The sequence below is a fragment of the Symphalangus syndactylus genome, chromosome 15 (genome assembly GCF_028878055.3).
Source record: "Symphalangus syndactylus isolate Jambi chromosome 15, NHGRI_mSymSyn1-v2.1_pri, whole genome shotgun sequence".
Lineage (NCBI taxonomy): Eukaryota > Metazoa > Chordata > Mammalia > Primates > Hylobatidae > Symphalangus > Symphalangus syndactylus.
This window is the reverse complement of record NC_072437.2, coordinates 27,007,617-27,025,220: the sequence shown is the minus strand read 5'-3', so window position 1 is coordinate 27,025,220 and position 17,604 is coordinate 27,007,617. Positions and strand designations below refer to the sequence as shown.

The following is a 17,604-nucleotide window of genomic DNA, read 5'->3' as shown; positions in this document are numbered from 1 at the left end:
GAATTCAATTTACAGTGTCAATTGGGTCTCAGGGTCTCTTTTAAGACTGTTCAAAATATGTAATCAATTTAGGTAAGAGACTTGCACATTCTTTGATATATATACTGTATATTTAAATATATTTAAAATGTTTAATCAAAGTGGTAATTGTAGTAACAAAAGCATAGAAAAAAAATTTGCAGGAGAACAGAAGATCTTAAAATGAAAAATAGTCTCCTGTCTTAGCTCTTTCACCCAGAATCCCTTTCCCTAGAGGCAATAACTTATTGCCATTTCTGTTCTGGGCCTTAAATGTAGTTGGTGTGTGCAACCAGGTTCATTCTGTATTCATCTTACAACATATTCTGAAAGTTCTTTCTTTTAAAAAAGAAGCCAGACTTGGTGGGTGGCTCCTGCCTGTAATCCCAGCACTTTGGGAGGCAGAGGCGGGCAGATCACTTGAGGTCGGGAGTTCAATACCAACCTGGTGGCTGGGCGTGGTGGCTCACACCTGTAATCCCAGCACTTTGGGAGGCTGAGGCGGGCGGATCACCTGAGGTCAGGAGTTAAAGACCAGCCTGGCCATCATAGTGAAACCCCATCTCTACAAAAATACAAAAATTAGCCAGGCATGATGGCAGGTGTCTGTAATCCCAGCTATTTGGGAGAGTGAGGCAGGAGAATCGCTTGAACCAGGGAGGCGGAGGTTGCAGTTAGCTGAGATCGTGCCATTGCACTCCAGCCTGGGCAATAGAGAGAGAATATGTCTCAAAAATAAATTAAAAAAAAAAAAGACCAACCTAGCCAACATGGTGAAACACTGTCTCTACTAAAAATACAAAAATTAGCTGGATGTGGTGATGCTGGGTGTGGTGGCGCATGCGCGTAATCCCAGCTACTCCTACTCAGGAAGCTGAGGCAGGAGAATCAGGAGAATCGCTTGAACCTGGGAGGTGGAGGTTGCAGTGAGCCAAGATTGCGCCACTGCACTGCAGCCTGAGTGACAGAGTAACACTCTGTCTCAAAAAAAAAAAAAGAGTTTTGCTCTGTCACCCAGACTAGAGTGCAGTGTTGTAATCAAAGCTTACTGCAGCCTCAGACTCCCAGGCTAAAGCCATCCTCCCATCCCAGCCTTCCGAATAGCTGAGACTACAGGCTCAGCCACCAAGCCCAGCTAATTTTTTTTTTTTTTTTAAATAGCAGCAGGATCTCACTTTGCTTACCAGGCTGGTCTCAAACTCTTGGGCTGGAATCTACCCACCTTGGCCTCCTAAATTGCTGGGATTACTGGTGTGGCCACTGTGCCCAGCCCCTGAAAGTTCTTTTGTAAAAGTCATAGATACCAAATTTTGTTTTAGGTGTTAATGTGTCTACCCCAGAACACATACATTTAAACTTTCCTGCTATTAGCTATGTTTATTTTTTATATTAAGAGTATAATTAAATATTAACACCTATGTCATATTAAGAAACAGAAACTTTGGTGGGACATTTCTATAGATTATGAATAAAATGTAAAATGTGAAGTGGTTGTAAAGTGAGGCAAAAATTTTAATACAGTGAATTGTTCAAATACCCCAGATATTGCTGTTTATTGAGTGAAATATTATCAGTTATCAGCTGAATTTCAAGGAAATACCACACGTTCATTTGAATAATCTCTTGCTTCTGAATGTGGTGTTCATTCTGATGTGATTTACCTAGTTAAGCGAGATTTAAGAAGAATTGTGCTTTTTAAATTTCCATTTTGGTAAGTAGAGATGTTGAGTTGTCCTCATGTCTCAGTTTCATGTAAGACCAAACTAGTTGATGATTTTTGTTTTAATGTCAAGGTCACCATGCTCTTCTGTGTGTCAGAATCAACAACATACCAGTAGCTGTTGGAAAAGAAGCTAAACTCTACCTGTTCCAAGCCCAGGAATGGCTAAAGCTACAGCAAAGCAGTCATGGTTATAGCTGTAGTGAAAAATTATCCAAAGCTCAGTTGACAAGTGAGTATATCCTTTTTTCTTTGATCATTAGATATAGTTTTTTTCCTCCTAATGTTGAAATATAGTACCATATGTACATATGTTATGTTTCCTGACAGCATACATCCCACTGTGATGACACTTTGTCTAGTACATTTTAAGCTGAGTTTTAACAGTGCCTTTCCCCTCTTTATCATTCATCATTTTTGAAAAAAAAAAAAAATCCAGATAATTTACATAGGAGTCCTTTCTTTCATTCAGACTCTTTACAGTTTGCATAATTTATGCCAATATGGAAAATATATTTTGACCCAGTGGCAGCATGGAATGAATGGTAACATTTGTTGAATGCTAATTATCTGCCAGCACTGAGCTAAATGCCAATGTATTGTCTTAGTTAATTCGGTAATTTAGCTCAAGTGATGCTGTTTCACAACATGTCATTTGAACATGAGACTTAGTTATATGGTGATAAAATATGTCACTTTGACAGCCAGGTGTGGTGGCTCACGCCTGTAATCTCAGTGCTTGGGGAGGCCAAGGTGGGTGGATCACCTGACGTTGGGAGTTTGAGACCAGCCTGGCCAACATGGTGAAACCCGGTCTCTACTAAAAATACAAAAAATAATTAGACAAGTGTGATGGCACGCGCCTGTAATCCCAGCTACTTGGCAGGCTGAGGCATGAGAATTGCTTGAACCTGGGAGGCAGAGGTTGCAATGAGCCGAGATCATACCACTGTACTCCAGCCTGGGCGACAGAGTGAGACTTTGTCTCAAAAAAGTCACTTTGAGATGTACCAGCATCACATCATTTGTATACTTCTGGATTTGCCTCTAGAGAGGCTGTACTTTTTAAATCCTAATCTAGTGGCTTAAATCCGTGATCCCATTCATTCTTATCGACATTGTCCTGTGCATTAGGGTGCTAGCCATCCAGAGTGAGTGAAAATTTTTTTAAATACGGAAATGAAGGACCTGTGCCATTGTTTCCATTTTGCACCTTGCAAGTTAATTAGGTGTAGAAGACATTAGAAATTTGAAGCATCCATGAGGAAAAATGGGAATTATTCTTCCCCTTTTCCTCTTATTATTCAGGGACTCATCCATATATGGAACATGATCGTCTCTTCTCTTAGCCTGGTCTAGTGAAGCATTCATTTCTAAACATCTGGCCTTTATCTTATCAGCTGTCTGATTCCCTCATAAGGCAACTAGCTAGATCAGTGAAAAGAGCAGAGGTCCCCGATCCTTGCCACCCATTGTGGGGATCTTTAATGTAGATTTGTGAGATGATATTGTGAGAAGATAGTATCCTGAAGATGAATGATGATTACATACAATTATTTACTTTGACGCTGAATTCAAAACTTATCTGGGAAATATATGCAGATTCTCTTGATCAGTTATCTCTTCCTTTCTCTGCCAGTTTGCTCATCTAAGTGTTGCACATATGTGTAAAAGGTCATGTCCTTCAGTTCCCAATTCCTCTGGTGTCTAAACTGAACTCACCATCTTCCCCATTCCAGATCTGGTCCTCTTCTGATGTTCCCTGTTTTAAGCATTGGCACCACTATCCATCCAGTAAACAGTTGAGAAACCAAGGTGTCTTCTAATACTCCCCTCTTTGACCTTTGTAACCCCCCATCCATCAGTTAAGTCTTGAGGTTTTACTTTTAAATATCTCTTGAATTCTTCTTGCCTTTGCTATTTCAACAGTCTCCTACCTGGCTATTTTATAGCCATGCTGGTCCCCCTTCTGTAACTAGATCTTTCTAAATAGCAGATTTGGTTATGTTACATTCACTTCCTCACCACACCCTTAAAATAAATGGTTTCCCTTAACCTGACCAGCAAAGCCGTTTCCCTTAACCTGACCAGGCCTCCTTAACCTGACCAGCAAAGCCATTGTAGACTGGCTGCTGCTTACCTCTCCGTTTCATCTCAGGGCATTGCCCCACTCACTGCATTTTATTTCAGTGCTACTCTGAGCCTTTGCATAGGCTTTTTCCTCTTCAGCCTCCCCTCTGGCTCCTCCCTCGATTAAGTTAACACCTAAGTTTTTATAGCCTCTTGCTTTCCTGAATAGCACTTACTATAGTTACCACTTCACATTTTATTTATTTATTATAAAATCAGTCAATGAGAGCAGTAGGGCTCTTTTGGTGTGTTCATTCGCTGAGTGCTTCCACGGTTTCATGTACTATGCTAGGTACTGTTGATAGATCAGTGACCAAAATGTCCTTAAGGCTGGTGGAGGTGACCAGAATGAATCAGATGAATGTGAATAAATGTAAAATTGCAATTCTGATAAGTACTATGAATGCTAATTATATGGCACTATGAGAATGAGAATTGATGATACCCTGGTGCTTAGTTAAGTTTTTACTAAGTATTTGTAGAATGAACAGTCGTAGACCTTTGTGCTTAAGGGCTTTTTGTTTGGCTGGTTGTTGGCTTTTTGTGTTTGGCATCTCAAAGACTTTTTCTGTCTCCAACAAAAACTTACTAGGCAGTTTAAAGCTTTGAGCTATAGGAATATTGATTTGTTCTCTTGTATCACATAGTCAGTATTTATGTACTTTATACACTTAAAAACATCATTTTGGTATGAGTCATATCGCTGTATTCCCAGAACTTCTGTATACAGGGAGACAGTGTGGTGCAATGGGAAGACCACAAAACTGAGAATCACTGCTAGTGATTTATAACTAGAACTCGTTATCTTTGAACCTCATTTTACTTATCTGTACAACAGGCAAGTTGGACTAGGTTTCCCTAAGGTTCGTGATAGTTCCAAAATGCTGCCATTCTTATTGTAACTCTTAAGGATGGAGTTACTTATGTATAGGACTACAACTTAACAACACCTTCTGCTGTTGTTTCTTTTTCTATTTTCTCTTTCTTTTCCCTGTTCTGTTAAGTGCAGAGGTATTTTTTGGAATTGTGGAATGGAAGATATCAGGAAACAGGGATTTTAGAGGAATGAAGGTTGTTTTGTCAAATTTTGGGGCTTAAAATAAATTTAATACTGATTTCTACATATATGTACTTCACCAATTTTTTTTTCCAATAACAAAATCCAAATCTTAAGTCTCTAACTTTTATATAGTGTCATATTTATGGTATGTTATTTAGGAGCTTAGGTACATTTAAACAAAAAGCATATCCTTAAATTCATGATGTAATAGTAACACATATTTAAGAATAGTTCCTTATAGCAAGTGCTTTTCTTAGCTATTAATGAGACTTAAGAGTTAACAGCCTTTCACCTATTTGGTAATGAACTCAGTAACTCTGCCCAGCTCCTACGTAAAACTCTGCTGCTGCTGTGTACTATGAAAAGACTAGCAGATTGGAAAAATCTCAGTGTTGAATGTTGCTGGACTCTCCCAAATTAATGTTTGAAAAATTATTTTTCAGTCATCTCTTTGTTCTGTCATAAAAATCTGATTTAAAAAATACTAAAAACTATTTTTTAGATTTTTAAAGCAAGCAAACAAGACATTTAAAAGCACTGAAAATGATGAGTTTATGTATTTCTATCTAAAACTTAATGAGGAGATTTGGAGGAATTTTCTATCAGATTACAGGAGCTAAATATAATATTGTATATAAAACATTTCAGTGTTGTCTTTTTACATGTTATGCATATGATTCCTTTTGTAGTTTGGTATATTTTATAAATCATTTAAAGGTGTTAGTATTTTATTGTGTGTTTTGGTTAACAGTATTAATTTCCTTTTATAATATGATTGGACAATTAGCTATTCAACACCATTCTCAGCAATTCAAGTTTTGTTAATATTTGAGGTACTAATTACACCAGCATAGAATATGCATGCTGTGCTGTAGTCTTTTGTCTCAGAAACAATGAACACACAGTTTTATCAAGAGGCTTGTTTCCCAGGCTTGCTGAAAAGACAGCAAGACAAAAACTAAAGGTCGGTATCACTTTATGAAGCACACTTTTATTTCTGTTTGAAGTAAATCGACATAATTTAAAATGAAACATCGAAAGTATATTGGTAAAAGTGTGGTTTTTAAAATATTTTATCTAAGAGAAAAAGGGCAAATGATAAAAACAGCAACACAGCAGAGCCTTTATATAATGAGGTCCGGATTATATAATTGCAAATTGCACATTTAAACAGTCTTATTTCTGAATCATTTATTGATCATATATTAAATTCTTATTAAAAGTCTTCCAATATTTAACAGAAACTAGAGTCTTTGCTACATTTTTCCAGAAACTATTTTTTTTTAAAGGTAGTTTAAATGTCAGCTAACTTATAGTAGCCAAAAAAGCAATGCCATGGTGATGTTAATCAGATCCTCTTGTTCAATTTAACCACCAATGAATGAAATTCCCAGTTGTACAGTCCAAGTCCTCAAAATTCAAATCCTGACTACATCTGTATCTCATTCCTAAAGACAACCTATAAATAACATTTTTCCAACTTTCCACTAGGAAAATTTCCCAACATACAGAAAAGTTGAAATTATAGTACAACCAGCATCTGTATATCCTCTGCTTAGACCCAATAATTGTTAATATTTTGTTAAATTTGCTTTATGTCTATATGTATGTGATTTTTGTTTTAATTGAACCGTGTGAAAATAAGCAGCAGGTATCACAGTTTGCCCCTCCATACCTAAGCATACATCTTCTAAGAGTAAAGAAATTCATCTGTTTAACTATCATACACCTAAGAAAATGAGTAATTCTATAATGTCCTCTGAAATCTATTCCATACACACATTTCTAGTTACCTCAAGAAATGTCTTTTATTTATTAAAACTGTTTTTTTCTACAATCGAGAAAAAGATTAAGACTAATTTGTCCTTAAATATTGACATGTTGTGGGGGCAATCTAGAGTTGGGAATTGGTCCCATCATAATACTGTTTTAAAAATACTTTGTGTAGAATCATGCTCTTTCCATATACTTTTCATTTGCCCCTCACAAGAACTCTGAGCTAGCAGAGCAGGTATCTTTATTTGACTATTGAAGAAACAAATTTAGAGAGTTTGTAAATTTATTTGCTGAGTCACAAGGCCAAGACTCGCTTTTCTAACTCTACTCTTTTTGTTATACCCAGAACTTGAGACACTCCTCTCCTAGGCAGCTTCATGTTAGTGTTAGTCAGTGCCTCTTAGGTCAGGTCAGATTCAGAAACCACAATTACTTTTGCACCAACCTAATAGTTTTAGATCCAGAAGGAATCTTAGACATCATTTTGTGTTTCTGAGAAGGGAGTGCCGTTGGCATTTTAGGGGGAATAATTCTTTGCATGAGGTTCAACACAGCCCCCCTCCAAGTATCTAACCAGCTATTGTGACAAAAAACTATCCCCTCACATTTTCAGATGCCCTGGAGGAAAGAAGATTACCCTGGATTGAGAACCACTTACTAATATAACTACCTTGTTTTAAAGAAAAGAAAAGCAGAATTGACATTTAGCACCTACTCTGTGACAGATACCATGCTAGGTGACTCAAATAACTTAGTGCTTACATCAGCCCTTTGCTGTAGGTAGTATCTTCATTTTACAGATGAAGAAAGTGAGTGTCATTGCTTATGTAACTTACCCAAGGTCACACAACAGGTAAGTATTGAAGCCAGGATTCAAACATACATCTGAATGATGCCACACACCCCCCACCCCTGACTATATCATACTACTTCACGTGGACCTGATCCAGTATAATAACTTCTACATTCCTGTAATTTCTATTTTTTCTGCTTTTTATACCCTTTTAAAGAACAACCAATCAGAAAAAGATTTTGGAAAATCTTTTGAAAATACATAGTTTTTAGATATAATGATTTCATAAGTTGAATGCTCCATTTTAAATTTAACTCGAGTAATCTTCAAAAATGTCACTGTGATTGTTGCATAGCATTGTAGATGTGCTTAATGCCATAGACTGTACACTTAAAAATGTTTAAAATGATACATTTAGCATTGTGTATATTTTACCACAATAATTTTTTTGAATGTCATTAACCCACCTGGAAACTGTGAAAATATCGAAAATTAAAATTCAAAGTTTCAGCCGCCGAGACCAAGGTGGTGGCGAGACTCGGCACCTTCCTCAAGAATGCCTGGGCCAAGGAGCCAGTGCTGGTCGTGTCCTTCATCATCGGGAGCCTAGCTGTAATTCTGCCTCTACTCAGCTCCTACACCAAGTACTTCATCATGATCAACAAGTCCATGCCCTACAACTACCCAGTGCCCATCCACGATGATGGGAACATGCCCAACGTGCCTAGCCACCCCCAGGATCCCCAGAGCCCCAGCTTGGAGTGGCTGAAGAAACTGAGCACCTCCACTGACAGAGGAGGCCCCTCCCATGGCTCCCAATACGAATGTGAAAACCAAAAAAAAAAAAAAAAAAAAAAAAAAAAATTCAGAGTTTCAGTGAAGCCATTCTACTTGTGGTGTTTTATAGTCGTACTTTTATAGTGATTCCTTGGTTAAAAACATCATTTTTATCTCCTTTGCAGATAAATTCTGATTTATTCTATAAGTATCTGGTTTACAAGACTTATTCCAAATACTACACAAGGTCTTGGATTTCTGAGACAATAAAAATTAAACAAAAGATTGTCCTAACCTCAAATTGATTATATGACTAAAACGATGAAACACATTTGAGAGTTTTGAGAAAAGGTGTTGTTTTCTTTCTCTTTAAAGTGACCATGAACCAGACCGAACATAATCTGACAGTGTCCCAGATTCCATCTCCACAAACGTGGCATGTGTTTTATGCAGACAAGTATACGTGCCAAGATGACAAGGAGAATTCTCAGGTGGAAGATATCCCATTTGAAATGGTGTTACTAAACCCAGATGCCGAAGGGAATCCATTCGATCATTTTAGTGCTGGAGAATCTGGTAAGAATATGTATTTGAATATATCCTGAATTCAGGAAAAGATTTATGTACAAATATATTCATGTATTTTTAAAATCAAAAATGAAAGCAACCTATATGTCCAAAAGTAGAGAAATGGTTAAATTAATCTTCTTACAGCATTTTGATAGCCATCATATTAATTTTTAAAAGCAGAGTATTATTTGAGTATATTAAAACCTGCAGAGAATAAAACAGAAAGAAGCACAAAAATATTAACAGATTATTTTGATACTCTGGGTTGGTAGAATTGTATAGTTTTGTTTGTTTGCTTGTTTGTTTTGGCTCCAGACAGGAAACAACTTGTGTAGTTTTTAGTTTCCTCTATACATTCTAAACATTTTTGTTTTTATGATAACCTTGCATTATTTTTATAAACAGAAAAATGGTAATAAATTGAACAATTTAAATTGTTAACTCAATGATTAAATGAGATTAGAAACTCAACTACTTTGTGTGGTTAACTCTTTACTAGCTTGTTTGAACAGATTTAGGGATTGCCTTCATTGAAGCTTACAACAATTTAGGGATGATCAGAGTCCATAATACTTCTCAGAATCAGATTTACTCATATGAAATATTTCATCAAAATGTTAGGTAACTGTGTTCTGTCCTACTGAGGTAAGATTCCTAGCCCCAGCAGAAATGAATGACTTCTTATGATCATGATAAACATGCTATGAAGTATAACTGATTTGTAAATTAACATATTGGAGTAAGGATTTGTAGGCCATCTGTCAAAGAAAAGCATTAAGGGTTTACCTCTTCATGAGTTCATTGGCTGTTTGAAAGAGTTGATCTGCTTAAGAGAAAAATTTAATTCCATTGTATCCCATTGGCCATAGAGTGGGGTGGGTGGAGGTGTGAGGCAGCAGTGAGGCCACATTAGCTTAAACTGATTGTTTAGTTCAAAGTGTAAATTTGTCACAGCTAAAAAAGCAACTTGAGAATTGTGACAGTAGGTCACAAATAATGTTTTAAGGGATAAACTTTTTAAAATATCCTTTGTTTGGAAAAAATGTATATCTAGTGACAGAATGGCGTGCTAATTTTTTTTATTTTTATTTTTTAGAGATGGGGTCTCACCATGTTGCCCAGGTTGTCTCAAACTACTGGGTTCAAGCAATCCTCCCACCTTGGCCTCCCAAGGTATTGGGATTACAGGCGTGAGCCACTGCACTTGGCCCTACATGTTTTCAAGTGGTTAATTTGAAGTTCTTTCTGTGAAAGAAATGAAATAGTGTAAGCTACTCAAGTTGTTTCTGAATGCAGATGAATGTAAAGGTTAAATTTCATTAATGATACCTTTGACTAGTATAGATCATTATTGGAAGTTAATTTAGTCCTTCCATTTCCTTAATCTTTTTAAAGATGCCAACTTTTTTCTGTATTTTGGAAAGGCATTGATGGAACCCAGGTCTACTAAGAGCATTGAATGGATGGTTGCACTAAATTGCTCCTCAGGTCCTTTTTTTTTTTTTTTTTTAAATTTTGAGACGGAGCCTTGCCCTGTCGCCCAGGCTGGAGCGCAATGGTGCAGTCTCGGCCCACCACAGCCTCTGCCTCCCGGGTTCAGGCAATTCTCCCGCCTCAACCTCCTGAGTAGCTGGGACTACAGGCGCCTACCACTACACTTGGCTAATTTTTGTATTTTTAGTAGAGATGAGGTTTCACCATGTTGGCCAGAACTTCTGACCTCAGGTGATCTGCCTGCCTTGGCCTCCCAAAGTGCTGGGATTACAGGCGTGAGCCACCGCACACAGCCTTCAGGTCCTTTTTAACTGTAAGACTTCGTTATTTCATATGACAGTTATTTTTAGGACTGGTCAAGGCTCACTAGGAAGTAATGTTCTGCTGCAGTTGTTGCATGTGTAAACCCTGCTGCCTCTAGTGGAGTCCAGATCAATTAGCACTTCCTCTCCTGCCTTCCAGGCTGTAGTCTGTTGGCTCAAAAGGTGGTTTTATGTATTGAGTGGATCCATGAGACTTTTCTGGATCCCCATATGCTTTTACTTGCCTCCTTATCCAGGCTTCCATTTTTGGTCTTTTTCTTCATCACCAATTTGGCTTGTAAACTTTTATCCCAGGCTATAAAGTGATCACATTTGTGCCCTGTGCCAGGCTTGGACCACTGAATGCCAGTCATACCTTGCCTTGTCCTGAACCTTGCCTGTGTCTTCCAGTGTTTTCTTCCACATCTTGAGTTGTGGCTAGCTTTTCTTTATGATCCATACTAACCATTGTGATTCAGTTCTTAGTTCTGACTCCTTCTGACCTACCTTTTCCTGATGTTTGTGACTGATTTTGATTTTATGCTTACTCTTGTGTCTAAAAGCTGTCTTATACTACAATGGGGAAGTTACATTGAGTATGTCAGCAACAATATTTAAACAAGGGGCAAAACCTCACTATAATCGTATGTATTTTCATTAAGCATGACATTCTATCAAGGCTAACCTTCGGGGATTAATCATTAGAAAGTGCCAGAAGTACCCAAAAGCATCCAGCCTTGTTATGTGGCTTCCTTTAAACATCACATCATTTTATTGATTAAAATGCTTAAAAGCTTTTGTGAATAACTCTACATTGAAGTATCAATGAGTGGTTCTTAACCCATCACTGTATGCATCTGGTTTAAGGTTATGAGGGTTAAAACAAAAATTCAGATATTCACACCCAGAGACTCAGATAGATTTGGTTTGGAGTGGAAGCCAGTTGAAGCTCTAAAGTTGATTCTTATGTACAGAACCGCTGATCTAAAGTCCATATTTCACATTGTTTTAGTAATGTGTTTTAAAATACAGCCTTAAGAGGGATTGTTCCTACTTTGTAGCCTCAGGTATGGAATTTGTTTACAGAGAAAATCTTCAGTTCATTTTAGAAACTTATGCTAGTTTGTCTAATTATCTGCTCCAAGTAGGAAAAATTGATTTGCTATACTTGTTACAGAAAATTGACTGTTACCACATGTCTCAGAGGTTTGAATTAGAATAACCTGGTGCAAATAGTTGCAATTAATGTTACATGTTATTCTGGTTAAATTTTGTAATTTGTTTTCTTTCAAACCAATTATGTATTTTATATCTACCAGACTTTGGTTAATCCTCTATTTTACAGAGTTGGTCTAGATTAAACAAAGAAAGTAAGGCAAGTGTGATGCCACTTGACAAAGTACTAAATAGGATTATAATACTTTAAAGTAAAATAAAACTGCTTCTTTAAAAGATTAGAATCCTTGTTAACTATATTTGTAGTCTAATTAGAGACCAAGAAGTACTCAGAATCCTGAGAGTGTTATTACCTAAAGGCATATAGACTGGTTTTCACTGGAATAGTACTACAGGCTCTGCCACATCTGCCATCTCACTGTTTTTAAAATTCTAGCAGCTATGTTCATTCTTTAGCGTTATCCCTCTTTTCCTCCATGTCCCAAAAGACAATGGGTTGGATCTTCCATTTAGCTTCAGTAATGTGTTGCTGGTAACATGTTGGAATGTTTTTGGCTTAAAGTAACAGAAAACCCTAATGCAAGTTGTGTAGACAGTAATGAAATGAATTATCTTACAACAAGCAGTTTTGAGGCTTCTCCAGGGTGGTTTATTTAGCGTCTCTCTACCCTGCTATCCTCAGACTATCAGTGTTGTTCTTAAGCTAGCTGCCTCAAGTTCAAAGTTAGCTGTGGCAGTTCTGAGCATCATGTCTAGATGATTGCAATATTCAGTATCACTTTTTAGGAGGAAGGAAGTCTTTCCCAGAAGCTTCCTATCACATTTCCTTTTTCAGAACTGGGTCATAGCATCATAAGAGAAATGTAAGTTGACATGAAAGAAAGATAAAAGTAGACAAATATGTCAAAAGGGTTAGGTTTACCTCCTACTGGTAAGGGTATGGGAATTTCCGATTGATTTAGACTCATCAGGATATATCTTGAGACACTTGAGTGTGGGAGACCACTGGGGCTCTGAGACAAGGATCATGGGGAGGCGGGAATGTCTGTTCCAGGTGCTGCCACAGAACCCAAGGACCCTTTCCGCTTAGGCTCTCCTCCTTTCTTATTTACCATCATTTAGCTGGGGCTATATTTACTGAAGCTGTCCTCAAGTTTTCTTGCTACTTTATTTTGCCAATGCTGCTTCCTTTAAGCTTGCCTTAAACCTTACACATTTCCTTACAAGTGTTCACCACCTGTTGTATGCTCATTAAGAGTATTTTTCTTCTTCAGTGTATACTTTTTTAGTGTATATTATTAAGTCTTAAGTATAATAAGATTTAACAATTAGTATCCACCTGTTTTAAAATTAGATTTTAATTTCAAAGTGAACAAAGTGAACACAAATTGAGTTTAATTTCAAAGTGAACAATTTTTGCTTGTGGCAAAACAAAAAATTGGTGGCTGAAGAGAGGAAAAAAACCAGACTTTTTTAAAGAGATGATTTGTTTAAAAGAACATTGAGTGCAGAGCTAGCATTTTATCTTTTAAGCATTTTATGTACAGGTTCAAGGTAAGAATCATCTAAAATTCAGGGAATAAAGTGTGGGACAGACCCAGTTCAATTTATTTAATATGTCAATGAAATAATTTTTGTGTTCGTTATAATGTTAGCTTTTTCTGAAAGATTATTAACTTTGAATAATCCTAAAACATTTTTTGCTGGTGACATATATCTTATTTTCCAGAGTCCCTTCCTTCTACATTATTCTGATTCCTCAGTAAATAGCCTGAGGATTTTCTTTTCATGGTAGAGTTGTAACTTAATGGAGTCAGAAACTTTATCCTGTAAGTCAGAAACTTTAAAGATATTCTGTAAAATATTATAAATAAATAAAACTTTAAATTGAATGCCATGTTTAATTCTTTAATACTAAGAAGGAAAGATAAAAAGTAAGATTCAAAACACAGGATAGCATAAGGAACTTTACTGACCCACAGTTCTTATAGTATATGTAGCATTTGTATTTTCTGTCTTGTTCCAGTACTATAATAATCCCAGGATTATGTTGCCATTATTTCTAAGGCTGGAATGCTTTTCTATGTAAGGAGTTTAAAAAGAAAATATGTTCTTTCTTTTCCCTTCCTGAAGTCTAAACATACTTTTTCACCTGCACTAGAAAAAGTTAACTGTCCACATTTATATTCATAGAGCAGGAGAGACACCCAGTGGCAGAAATACTTTTTGCTGCTTTTTTCCCCCTAATCAGGCCAAAAGCATGATTGAGCTATTTATTGATTCTTATGATTTGTGTCTTCTAATTGCTTTTACAAAATTATTTTCCACATAATAGAAATATTTTCTTCTCTGACTGTTAATTGGAGTTTACCCAAATGGGAAACTAGAGCAGGCTTGGTGTTCACTATTGGAATTAAAGTTCATCCATAGACTCAGTTAAGACAGCTCTATTCACACCACTGTTAGAGCAGTCTGGTGTTAGATAGAATATAAAGGCATTAATATTAGGGACTGTCTTGACACGTAACCAAGTAAATGTTAGCTGTTAAACTGAAAGCTAGCCTGCTGCTTTATTATAAAAATTTACTGAAATTTCTGAAAAATGGAGACTTAGTCAAAAGATTTCACATTAACACAGAAAAAGTGACATTCATAATAAGGTTACATGAAGACTGTACTAAAAAGCTGCTAGTAGGCACTAGAGGCTGCTGTAATGACTGGTTCCATTTTTAATATAAAGTCTGCACATTCTTTGTTCTTTGCCAGCCATCTGTCTTTCCTCACTTGTAATTTCTACTCCCTCAAAACTTTGGTTTTTATCATGGCTCAGTTTGATTCCTCTGGCCTGTCCCAACATCATCTCCTTTCAACTTCAATCTCTATGGCCTCTTTCCTTTCTGCTTTATAGTTATAGTTTGATCTACTAAGAGATGATTAGCCTAACTTAGCTTTCAGAATTGTTACGTTGTTGGCCCCTTGCATTGGTAGCCATTTGGTTAGGTGTTAAAATTTTCAGCCAATTCTGGCATGGAGTCGCATGATCGCCACAGGATTTTTTTTTTTTTTTTTTTTTTTTGGCAAGAGCTGCAGACAGTTTATCTCAGAAGAGTTCTCTGGACATGACAGATATTTTGAAGGTTTGTCCAAATGGAAATTAAAGGTACTGGGACATTCCAGAGCTGTGGTCCTCACGTGTTCGCTATATCAGAATCATGCTTAGGGCTTACTAAAGCACAGATTACTGGGCTCTACTCAGAGTTTCTGATTCAGTAGATCAAAAACTGGATGGCACTCAAGAATTTGCATTTATAACAAGTTCCCTGGTGATGCTGCTGGGCAAGAGAACACACTTTGAGATGCATTGTCAGGGTGTTTTAAACTATTATTGACTGAGGTAATCTATTTCTAAATTTTTTACAAAAGAAATTCACATTAAGGGTAAAACGTATATCTAACTGAATGCTGAAATCATTATTTTAATTTACTTTTCTCAAACAAAACTGATTTTATGATGAGTCTTTGGGTTCCCTTGACCATTATGCTTTCGTACAGATTGACCTTAACTAGTTTGGTTTAATCTGCTTTCTTGTAGTTAAAATATTGCCCCAAGGTACAAAATTGTTTAAGTTTTAATAATTTTTTTTTCTCTTACAAAGGTGAATGCTATGACTCCAGTTAAAAAACAAGTTCTAGAAATATATTGACAGGGAGATTTGAAAGCAACCCAATACGATAACTGGCTTTGTTTTACTGAAGCAAACTCCCTTTCTTCTCTTCGCAGGGTTACATGAGTTCTTTTTCCTCCTAGTCCTAGTGTACTTTGTGATTGCTTGCATTTATGCTCAATCATTGTGGCAGGCTATTAAGAAAGGAGGACCCATGCACATGATTTTAAAGGTTCTGACAACTGCATTGCTGTTACAAGCTGGTTCAGCTTTAGCTAATTACATTCATTTCTCCAGGTAACTCAAAACCACTAAAACTGTGTTCATCATTACATCTAATTAATCCTAATTAGTCCACCAAAATTATGCTTGCTTTGATTATGAACAATTTTTTTCACATTTGTAATTTACACTAATCTTCTTCAATTCCTCAGTTACTCCAGAGATGGAATAGGGGTACCATTTATGGGAAGTTTGGCAGAATGTGAGTATCTTTCTGAGCATTTTTTAAAAGGCTTTTACACTTGCTATCTGCTTTTTTTTAAAAATTATTTCTTGTCATAGTATAAATTTTCTGTCGAAAATTGTTTAGAAATCAGCTTGACAGAACAGGATTATAGTTTAAGTTCCCATATGTCCTACTTGGTTTCTTCTTAATAATAGGTAATGCGTACAGCTCCTCATTGTTTTTTTGTTTGTTTGTTTGAGACAGGGTTCTTACTCTGTAGCCCAGGCTGTAGTGCAGTGGCACAGTCACGGCTCACTGCAGCCTCAAACTCCTAGGCTCAGGTGATCCTCCTGCCTCAGCCTCCCCAGTAGCTGGGACTACAGGCACATACCATCATGCCTGGCTGACTTTTAAATTTCCTTTTCTGTAGATGGGGTCTCACTGTGTTGCCCAGGCTGGCCTTATACTCTTGGGCTTAAGGGATCCACCCTCCCTGGCCTCCCAATGTCCTGGAATTACAGGCATGAGTCTCCACACTCTACCTTTTCATTGTTTTTAGGCATATTTATATACATTCTCTCATCTTATCCTCAATAGAAAAGTGGTCTGCATATCCTCATTTTGCAGATAAAGGATCTGGGCTCAGTGATGTGAAACATATTTCCAAATGTCAGTCAGCTATTGAGTGGTAGAGACTAGACTCAGACCTAAATTTTCTTACCTCAAAGCTGAAGGTTTTCTTCCTATTATAATTCCATTCTCTGTTATAACTCACTCTTTTCTATTTCTGACCCAAAGCCTAAAACTCACATCAAAATACACTGTGAAGAAAAGTGATAAGCTTTCTTTTTTTTTTTTTTTTTTTTTTTTTTTTTTTTTTTTTTTTTTTTTGAGACGGAGTCTTGCTCTGTCGCCCAGGCTGGAGTGCAGTGACGCAATCTCGGCTAACTGCAAGCTCCGCCTCCCGGGTTCACGCCATTCTCCCGCCTCAGCCTCTCCAAATAGCTGGGACTACAGGCGCCTGCCACCACGCCCGGCTAATTTTTTTTGTATTTTTTAGTAGAGATGGGGTTTCACCGTGGTCTCAATCTCCTGACCTGGTGATCCGCCTCCTTGGCCTCCCAAAGTGCTGGGATTACAAGCGTGAGCCACCGCGCCCGGCCGATAAGCTTTCTTAAAAATCATTAAATACTACCTCATAAAATAAATATATATATATGGAACTTGAAGCATTTATAGATTTTTGTTGTTTTCTTGTAGTGTTAACCTGGATACAGGTGGTTTTGATACCTCTTTTCTGTTTGAAGTAGCAGGCTTCCCCTGCAGTGTAGGTGATGGCCACCTGGTGGCACATCACACTAATGCATGGAGCTTCTCATTTGTCTTCAGGATTCTGAAAGTAAAGCCAATGTTTGGAGCTATGCATTTCATTGTATTGTTTCTTGTTAATAGTTTTAGAAAATACTCTTCACATTATAGTTCACCCATCAAAAAAAATTAACCCAGAAATGAAGGTACTAGTATTCTCCACATTGCATAAATCATATTTAGAATTTGTTTTAATAACCAGTGAGTTATAGAGAACAGGATTATGTAGTTAGAAAAGCTAAGAAAAATGGGAAACAGAGTTAAAGTTGGACTTAATGGACATATGGTATGGGCATATATACGTATT

General features: G+C 36.9%; 2 protein-coding genes across 4 annotated transcripts in view; both read left to right on the top strand.

Moving 5' to 3' along the window:
* Positions 1-17,604, top strand: part of GPR180 (G protein-coupled receptor 180) — a 67,461-nt gene that overhangs the window by 1,791 nt on the left and 48,066 nt on the right. For all 3 annotated transcript variants that reach the window (XR_010115982.1, XR_008651247.2, XM_055244336.2), the window contains exons 2-5: positions 1,812-1,970; positions 8,650-8,850; positions 15,598-15,778; positions 15,916-15,965. Coding sequence is in view for 1 of the 3 variants with exons in the window: in XM_055244336.2 (XP_055100311.1) it covers positions 1,812-1,970; positions 8,650-8,850; positions 15,598-15,778; positions 15,916-15,965 (591 nt within the window). In the remaining 2 variants the exon portion in view is untranslated. The remainder of the gene's footprint in view (positions 1-1,811; positions 1,971-8,649; positions 8,851-15,597; positions 15,779-15,915; positions 15,966-17,604) is intronic.
* On the top strand, positions 7,978-8,643 carry LOC129464198 (NADH dehydrogenase [ubiquinone] 1 alpha subcomplex subunit 3-like; the record flags this gene model as incomplete). The annotated part of the gene is made up of 1 exon (XM_055245332.1): positions 7,978-8,643. A coding segment is annotated over one exon (441 nt), but the record flags the coding sequence as incomplete, so codon positions are not given.